Here is a 10,000-nt window from a genome sequence, read left to right on the forward strand (position 1 = left end):
GATGGTGATGATGGTGATGATGATGATGATGATGATGATGATGATGATGATGATGATGATGATGATTGATGATGATGATGAGATGATGATGATGAAGATGATGATGATGATGATGATGATGATGATGATGATGATGATGATGATGATGATGATGATGAAGATGTTGATGATGATGATGATGATGATGATGGTGATGATGATGATGATGATGATGATGATGATGATGATGATGATGAAGATGATGATCGCCCACATGCAACAGTTGCTCATACCCCTTTCTCTCTCTCCTGCCCCCCACAGGTCCTGGCCGCTCAGGACTCGTACCCGAAGCAGATCTGCCAGTTTGATGAGCCCTCCCTGTCCATCCCCTTTGTGCCCTTGGCAGGAGAATATGCGCAGTTTGTGGGCCGCACGGCTGATGGCCTCATGGCCCTTTCTAACTACAGAGTTTTCCTGCAGCAGCGCGATGCTACCTACCACATTCCCCTGGGTGTGATTGAGACCATAGAGTGCCGTGAAATCTTCTTCCTCTTTCTGTTGTGCAAAGACACAAAGTCTTACAAGTAAGTGGAGAGGATCAGTTTTTTTTTTCAGTTGGTTGTTAACCCCTTTCCGACGGGTCACGCCTATGGGTTAGATAACAAACCGCTCGAAATGTGGCGTGCGGCTGTCCGCTGTGGCGGCGCGCCAAATCGCTCCGAGGCAGTGGTTCGGCTTGATGTACCGAACTCACACGCTCAAAGTCAGCGCGTTGCCATGGTTCGCCAGAGCGTAGATTTCTTTGTTAGTTTTATACACCCGTCACCACTGGGTTAAGTGGTGGAGGCCTTTAGGACTAGGAGATATTTACATTAGCAATGGGATCAATGGATTGCTTAATAGAGGAATTTATATTTGTATGGTTTTTGTTTAAGATCAAAGAGAGTTTAAGATAGACATTTTACTTATTTCATAACCTTGTAATGTCATTTACTTAATTGTTAATGTTAATTGTAAAATGCTGGATAATATGCTCCCTAATGCATCACAAGATTCTGTCATGTTAGTACCTCTTAATTGTCCTATCTTCCTTAGAAACATCCTTTTGATTTCGCTTCCAGGTGCACATTTGCAACAAATGAGCAGTGTGCTGAATGGCAACGTCGACTGACCAAAGCTCTAGCCCTACCACAGCGCCTTGAGAACGTCTTTTCATTTGCCTTCTACATGTGGAACATGGAGGAGGCACGGGAATTGCACAATGCCCTTCATGAACCTGACAGTCCACAGTCCTATGCTGCTAGGGCAGAGAGGATGTTTGATGAGGAGGTAGGATGTATTTGCTTTTGTATTTTTCCCTTATTTGCTTTATTTGCATGGCTCCTTTTATGCTCTTGTGGTATTTTCCTTGCACCTTTTTTCCACTTTTTTATTGTGCTAAAGATATTTTCTTGTATTCGTTCTCTCTCTCTCTCTGTCTTTTCCATCTTTTCTTTCTCTCTTTTTATTCTTATTTCCTCCTTGCATTTCTCTTCTTATCTTTCTCTCCACATCTTCCCCAACTGATTCTTGATTGATGTTGAAATGAGTGATGAACCTGAATTCGTCATATTCCCATATCCCCTAAAACCTTGTGGTACAGTTGAGACAATGCAGGCTATTAACGCTCTTTCAAAAATCTCAGGTGCGACGTCTGGGCTTTGACCTTGGAGGGGCATGGCGCATCTCATTAGCCAACAATGAGTACCAGCTGTGCTCAACATACCCTCGCAAATTAGTTGTTCCTGCCTCAATCAATGACAACATCTTGGAGAGTGTTGCCCGCTTCAGGTCTGCTAGGCGTATTCCAGCTGTTGTCTGGAGGTAAAGCATATGATATTTGTATGGGTGATGTTTTGTGTTATGATTGTAATATGATATTATGTAATGTACAATTGTGATTGATATTATATGTAACTGAGTGGAATTTTATTGTTTTAGAGTATATTTAATTTATTTTTGAACGGTTTGAGACAATGATGAAAATGTAACCTGTTTTCCTTATCATGACAGACACACAAATGGAGCTGTGATAGCCCGTTGCAGTCAGCCTGAGGTTGGCTGGTTGGGCTGGCGGTCCAGTGAAGATGAGGACTTGGTCAAGGCTATAGCGGAGGCCTGTGCTTATGACAGCCCTGCCGTAAGTAGTTCCAACGGCACCAACGCTATGATCGGTAGTCAGTTGATCCCCCCAGCTACTGGAGAGAAGGAAGCCATCACTCCAGTGTCAGATATCCCATCCTTGTGTGACTTGCCAGAAGCAAAGGCACAAGCTGACATCAAGGTAATGGATTGCTTTGCTTGATCTAGGAGTTTCGAAAGCACTTCAGTACTTCTTTCAACATGCTGCTGTTTCTCCTCTTCCTCCTCCTCCTCCTCTTTTTTAACAGATCTTCTTACACAGAATATGGGTAATGATTAGTATCAAGTTTATTTTTAGGGATTTCTTATGAATTTTAGTGTGTTGATTCTGGATCTTTCAGCTTTCATAAAACTTTATGTTTCTGTCTCTACCCCCTTACAGAAAGTCTTGATTGTCGATGCTCGCTCGTATGCCACTGCAGTAGCCAACCGTGCCCGGGGGGGAGGCTGTGAGTGCCCTGAATACTACCCACAGTGTGAAATCCAGTTCATGAACCTTGCTAACATCCACACCATCCGAAAGTCTCACCACGCTCTGCGTCAGCTCGTGGCATCCTCTCCCGACATTCCAAAGTGAGTTTGGTGTCGTGGTTGTTTTGGAGTTGCATTGCATAAATAGTATTAGTTGTTTACCCCCTTAATGATGGATATAGTGATAGTGGTGCAACCTTCACAGTGGTCAAAATTTTATCTGCTTAACCTTTGGATGTCATTTTGAAAATGTGTTAAGAAAGGAACTTCAAAAAGGAAAAACAACCACATGTTATAAGATCTGACACACTTTTATTCCTGATTCCAGTTGGTTGTCCTTGCTAGAGAATTCTCGATGGCTTGCCCACATCTCTGGTCTCCTCAAGGCAGCAGTGACAGTGGTGCAGGCCGTGGTGCGCGAGGCCAGGCCAGTTCTAGTCCACTGCTCTGACGGCTGGGACCGAACCCCTCAAATAACTGCCTTGTCACAGCTACTTATGGATCCTTATTATAGAACTATGCATGTAAGTTGTCATGTATTTGAACCAGGTAAGCTGGGAATAAATAAAGTTCTTTGGCTCCATATAATTTTTTTGAAATACATTTACACACTTCAGAGCAATAATTGGGTATGGGAAGCCATGTCTTCAGTCAGTTGAAAAGTATGTTTGCTGATCTTTCTATGAAAATTAAGCATGTCTTTGTAATTTACTTATGTAAGTGTATAATCTGTCAAGTAAAAGTATTTTTGCTAATTCACATCACTTTTGTAATCTTAGCAGTGTTTTTAATGTTAATATGTTTACAATTCATTAAGTCTAAGTAATCTTGTTAATTTTAATATGTTTATAATACATGTGTTATAAAAGGAAAATTGTTTACAGGGCTTTGAGGTGCTAGTGGAACGTGAGTGGGTTGAGTTTGGCCACAAATTTAGCGATAGGTGTGGCTGTGGACGCAGCTGTGAGGATATCAATGAGAGATGTCCTGTCTTCCTGCAGTGGTTAGACTGTGTCCACCACCTCCTATACTGGTATCCTACAGCCTTCCAGTTTAATCAGGCATATCTGGTTAGTGTTTTTTTTTCAATTGAATCCGTGTTTATTGGAATAATAAATTCTTGCATACCTTAGTATTTGAATTTTAATAGATTAAGAAGAATGGGCTTGACTAGTGTTTATGGTGGTGATATTCCATAGGTGTGTGTCAGCTGTAAATCCCAAGAGACAGAAATCTGTGTCAAATTACCTCCAATTAAGTGGAATTATCTACAACAGATTAAATACTGCAATATTTCTCTTTGTTCATATTGACAAGGAAATCCTTTTCTCCCTCAGGTGAAGTTAGCACAGCATGTGTACAGTAACCTATTTGGTACATTCCTGTGCAACACCTCCCAAGAGCGAGTCCAAGCAGAAATTGGAGAGCGAACGTATTCTGTTTGGTCACTGCTGAGGCTCAACCGCCACCGCTACACCAACTACCTCTATTCTCATACACATCAGGTAATTTTACTGGCATGCATGTCTTGTTTATTTGTATACTTACATGAAATTGGATGTGCATGCTTGTAATACTTAATTTGAAATAAGACTTTTGTGACATGGTTTTCCTTCAGCTGCAATGCAAGTCTTATTTTCCAGACTTCACTAAGGGAAATTTTTATCTTTGATTTTGCAAGAGCTTGTGAAATTAAAATTGTTATCCCATTAGTATGACTGGCAATTTTTTATTTATGTTATGTTTGTAAAGCATTAAAACATACCTTTTAAAACAATAAATCATATATTGATATAGATAAAAAGGTAAAGACCAACAGATCAGGAGATGATAATGAACTCTTTTGAGTTTAGGATTTGTAGTAGGAGAATATGAAGGAGGAAGGATTAGGCTGCTTGTTTATATGCATACAGTACTAGAATTAATAGTTGGCACAAACTACGTTCCAAATGTAACTAAAAAAGAGGCAGGAACCATGATTGGCTCAGGGAGTGGAGGGGAATGTAAGGGGATTTGGTATATAGGGTTTGGTTTGGTGGATGTGGCTACAGGGAACTGGACATCCAGTACCAGATTTATTAATTGTCACTACACATATTTTAAACGATGAAAAATATATGGGAAAACAGTTTGCCAATTATTTACAGCTCATTCTAGAATATTATATGATAAATATCAAGACTTGACAAAACATCAAACTATGATTGTTGTGGTGAATAGGACTTTGGGGATTAAAAAAGATAATGAATTAATAGTGTTGATTTTTCAGAAGAGGATAGATAGAATTCTGACTTTCAAGCCTTGATTGCAAGCATTATCATTACAAAATTCTTTCACTGCAAAATACTTTACCTGTAGAATTATGTTCTCCATGGAATATCTGATCTTTAGAGAATTTATTATCAAAGGTTTTTTCCTCCTACCAGGTACTTTACCCTTCATGTCATACTAAAGATCTACGTCTGTGGACTTCTGTCTACATGCCCGAGATGGGTGAGGTGACAGCAGACCCCCACACCAGTGTTTATCCAAGCGTTGGTGAGGAGGAGGTAAGGAGTGCACAATATGTTCTGGTTTGTGAAAGACTAGGGACTAGGTTAAGGGTTAGATCTAGAAGCGGTCTGATAGTGTACATGTTTCTGATATTTCTTTGAATGAGAAATTAGACTGAGAGGACTGTTTGAAAAGTTTGTTTTTGTAATTCGTAGAATGAAATTGTGCAATGGGGATTTTTTCTGTGTATGTGTGTTTGTGTGCATATTATTGTCAGTATTTCATTATAGTGATTTGCAGGTGTCTGATTTCCCTAATTTTATGTGAGATTAGTTACTCTTACTTACATCTTGCCATGAAATACATGCATCTTTTTGAACCATCTCAATTCAAAGTAACAAAATGATGGCCACAGAACTCATAAATGGTATAAAAAGGAATTTTAAGACCAATAAGTTATAAGAGAGACCTCAGAATTCATAAATGATAAATGTTGCCCTTGACCTGTAATACTGTTTGGCTAGCTCACTGCAAGTGGTAATCCAGAGCTAGGGCAGGATCTGACATGCTATCAAGATTGGGCAGTGATGCCAAATTGGTATCTTAGTAGCATCAAGATGCAATTTTTCTTCAAATGAATATTTGTTAATTTTCTTTATTTACTATTTACTATATTTGCAGGAGGAGGAAGAACCAGCAGCTGGAGGGGAGCTGGTGAAGACCAAGTCATGTGATGATCTCCTGGCTGGGACGTCACCTCCACCCCACCACCCCCTGCGCCGATCCTCTGACCCTAACATTCGGGACAGGTAGTTTATGCTTTTTGATTTTTTGCTCATTTTTGTTAGATAATGGAGGGTGATTCGGAGCTTGAAGGATCTTAATTTTTTTGACGTTTGATTTTGTAAATATTTTGATATATGATTATAGTATGAAATATGATTATAGTATGATTTTTTTTTTCATAGCTGTCCCAACATGGCCATGCTCAACTCAGCCCTAGGTGCTGAACTGGCCAACGAGGACCAGGACATCCTTCCAAATGGTGTGGGAGCTGGGCAAAATGGAGAGGAACTGGAGATCAATGATGACTCTGTGAGCGAGCCAAACGAGGAGCGACCCAATGATGAGTCAGAGTCTCTGACCCTGTGTGAACCTTCTGTGTCAGAGTCAGAAATCCCAGAGTGTGTGAATAATGTGCCGAGTGAAGTTTATGAAAATGGGGTGGAGAATGGGGAGGAGGCCAGTGAGTTGCTGGGGCAGGAGAGCATGGAAGACAGGGAGAAGTCAGAAGGGGAAGGTGGGCTGGTGGGAGAAGAAAGTGAGAAGCAGAAAAGCAAAGAAAGGGCGGTGAGTGGCCGCAGGTTCAGGAATCTGGCAGAGCAATCGATAGAGGGCTCAACAGACACACTAGTGGCAGAGACCGGAGTGATAGCGAGTGAGGAGAAAGTCCTCCAGGAGAAAAACAGTGATGTTATACCTCTAGTGAATGGAAAGTCAGGACAGGAAAGCCCCAAGTCACTACTGAATGGAAAGTGCTGTCCCTTCATGAATGGGGTCTCTGGAGAGGAGAGCGAGGTGTGCACAACCACCAACAATAACCGCAAACAATCAAAGAAAGGATTGGTGTCCTCCCTATCAGAAAACAGCCAGGAGGAAAAGGAGCGGCCAGAGAAGCGGTTAGTGAATGGCGTGTCAAGCACTGGGGGGGCAGTCATGAATAGTGTCACATCTTCAGGCTGTAGCATCTGCATCCAGAGCAAGAAGCTCCTGGATGAAACCAGCAATGGTGATACGTGGAGGAGTGCTGGCCTTATGAATGAGGGATCAGTCATAGGTGGTACTTCGAGGGGGGTGACCACTGGCCCAGGCAGCAGGGTGTCCCTCTATTCCACACCCATGCATTCCCGCACACCATCTTCATGCATACCCTCTACACCTTGTGAAGACAGGTAAGCATTATGTATTTATTTTTTTGTGCATGCATGTATGTATGTGTGTTTCATGTGTTTTTTGTATGGGTCTGCTGGTCTTACTAAGTAGTGGGTGGATTGATCAGCAATTAGTCTCCTTACCTGTGTAACTTGGGATGTCTTTTAGGATATAATATTTTAAAGATAACTGGAAAGGAAGTTTTAGGTTGACATTATGAAAATTAGCTTTTAGATATCTGTATGATTGTGCTAATTTTATATATATTTATCTATGGTGTATATCTATTGTGGTCAAGACAAGGTAGCATTTGATCCATAAGGTCTTTCAGCAGTGGTTGAGGATTCATCTCATATGCTTGTCATGTGTCAGAACTGATATCTGAAGTTTTTAGTAAAGAAATGAAGCCTTAATTTTCAATTGGTCTTTATATATTGATTGGAGAAAGCCTAACTCAACTAGTATTAGCTAGTTGTGATAAATAGTAAATAAATATTCATTGAATGGGATAGTAGAACCCAATAATTTTATAGTATGAAATGCAACATAGATTATTGAATTTAGGCATCTTAACCTATTGGCAAAGGGTACATATATTATCCACTTTGGCTATTTTATCAATTTTCTTTAAATAAGGTTACCTAAGAGTTTACTTTTTATTTTTTATTTATTTTATTTTATCTGTCATTGGTAGGTAAGTATTGGATTATTATTTTTTTATTGAGAAAAATTATTGCCATAGTAAAAAAGTATTAGAGAACAATAGGCTACCGTTTGTAATGCTCATTATTCATATTTTGATGCAGAAATTTAATTTATTTCTTATTGTTCAAATGTTAAAGGTATGGAAATACTCTGCAAAGATAAATTATGGTAAATTGTTGTAGTTTGTTCTTAGTACTATTGAATTCTTACTGGAGTGGAGACGTGACGGGAGTGAAAATTAATTCTCTAACATGGCCAGCAAGTCTCTTTGTGAAGAAATGTCAAAGGGTAAAGTAAAGGGAAGCTTAGGTGGTCGCTGTACAGGCATCTGAATGGGAGGATGAGGATTTCTGCATCCTTGAATTTGTACTCTTTGTATAGAGCTGCAGTATTTTTATGTCAAAAACTATCCTTTAGGAGAGTGTACAAACCCTCTTAATAATGATGAAGTTGCATTTTACTTTTATTAAAAAAGGGCATTGGATAGGAATAGATATACTGTACATCTCAGTTCATTGGGAATTATGTTTGTTTGTCAGTTTATTGGGTGATCTTCTTTTGTTGGTTTCTCAGCCTTTTATTTAAATATTGCTGAATCTCTCTCTCTCTCACTATATTTTCTTTTATTGATTTAAAGAGATAAATAGTTTGTGCAGAAATATATATATATATATATATATATATATATATATATATATATATATATATATATATATATATATGCCTATGTCCTGCAGTGGAATGAATAGCTGTTAAAAAAAAAAAATATATATAGATGTATATGTATATGGATGTTTATGTATATATATGTATACATGTATATATAGATGTATATATAGATGTTTATGTATATATATGCATACATGTATATATATGCATACATGTATATATAGATGTATATGTATATATATGTATATATGTATATAGATGTATATTTATATATATATATATATATATATATATATATATATGATATATGTATATATATGTATAGATATTTATATACATATATGTATATATATGTATATAATATTTATATGTATAAATAATATATATATATAAATAATATATATATATATATATATAATATATATATATATATATATATATATATATGTATACATATGTATACATATGTACACACACACACACACACACACACACACACACACACACACACACACACACACACACACACACACACACACACACACACACACACACACACACACACGCACACACACATATTTGTAACAATGCCAGGCTTTCCTTTTCTTTTTCTTTTTTGTCTTTTTGTACAAGTGTATTTCAATGTTTATTGAACTCTCTCTATTCTCAGTGTCAGGCGAGATTAAGTGACAGCTCAGAACTGAGGTTGTAAAACAATAAACAGCACACTTGATATTTAAGCTTTTCCTTTTAGCTTGTGTTTGTGTAAAAAACAAGGTAATTTAGATACAGAATTTGTGTTTTGTGGGTAAAATTTATAATTCATTCTATATTATTTTCTGTGGGTTGATATGGCTCGCAGATAGATATTTAGACAGTAAATTGCAGAAAATAGTTAAAACTGGTCAGATGTACCTCTTGCACTATGAAATTTTTCATTCTCATTCATATCTCTTTTTATAGGTGTTGCAATAAATTATATATATATGTAAAGATGTATATATATAAATATATATATAAATATACATATCTGTATATATACATATATGTATATGTATATTTATATATATGTATATTTATACATATATGTATATATACATTTATGTATATATATTATGTATATATACATTTATGTATATATATTATGTATATATACATTTATGTATATTTATACATATATGTATATATACATTTATGTATATATATTATGTATATATACATTTATGTATATATATTATGTATATATACATTTATGTATATATACACATTTATGTATATATACACATTTATGTATATACACATTTATGTATATATTAATTTATGTATATATACATTTATGTATACATTTATGTATATACACATTTATGTATATACACATTTATGTATATGCACATTTAGGTATATACACATTTAGGTATATACACATTTAGGTATATATACATTTATGTATATGTATAAAAGGTATGAATGAGAATGAATATCTTCAAAATTCAAGAGATATATTTGACTGGTTTTGATTATACCTTTGTCAGAAATACATACCTTTTCTATATTTGTCAGCAGGAATACG

At 36.8% G+C, this 10,000-nt stretch overlaps 1 protein-coding gene across 4 annotated transcripts in view; it reads left to right on the forward strand.

Moving 5' to 3' along the window:
- LOC125035168 (myotubularin-related protein 3-like) overlaps nucleotides 1-10,000 on the forward strand; it is a 46,501-nt gene that overhangs the window by 11,282 nt on the left and 25,219 nt on the right. For all 4 annotated transcript variants that reach the window (XM_047627382.1, XM_047627383.1, XM_047627379.1 and 1 more), the window contains exons 3-13: nucleotides 301-563; nucleotides 1,101-1,308; nucleotides 1,664-1,842; nucleotides 2,032-2,302; nucleotides 2,543-2,733; nucleotides 2,960-3,155; nucleotides 3,516-3,701; nucleotides 3,969-4,136; nucleotides 5,058-5,180; nucleotides 5,806-5,933; nucleotides 6,093-7,076. In XM_047627382.1, coding sequence (XP_047483338.1) covers nucleotides 301-563; nucleotides 1,101-1,308; nucleotides 1,664-1,842; nucleotides 2,032-2,302; nucleotides 2,543-2,733; nucleotides 2,960-3,155; nucleotides 3,516-3,701; nucleotides 3,969-4,136; nucleotides 5,058-5,180; nucleotides 5,806-5,933; nucleotides 6,093-7,076 — 2,897 coding nt within the window. The remainder of the gene's footprint in view (nucleotides 1-300; nucleotides 564-1,100; nucleotides 1,309-1,663; nucleotides 1,843-2,031; nucleotides 2,303-2,542; nucleotides 2,734-2,959; nucleotides 3,156-3,515; nucleotides 3,702-3,968; nucleotides 4,137-5,057; nucleotides 5,181-5,805; nucleotides 5,934-6,092; nucleotides 7,077-10,000) is intronic.

The sequence above is a fragment of the Penaeus chinensis genome, chromosome 19 (genome assembly GCF_019202785.1).
Source record: "Penaeus chinensis breed Huanghai No. 1 chromosome 19, ASM1920278v2, whole genome shotgun sequence".
Lineage (NCBI taxonomy): Eukaryota > Metazoa > Arthropoda > Malacostraca > Decapoda > Penaeidae > Penaeus > Penaeus chinensis.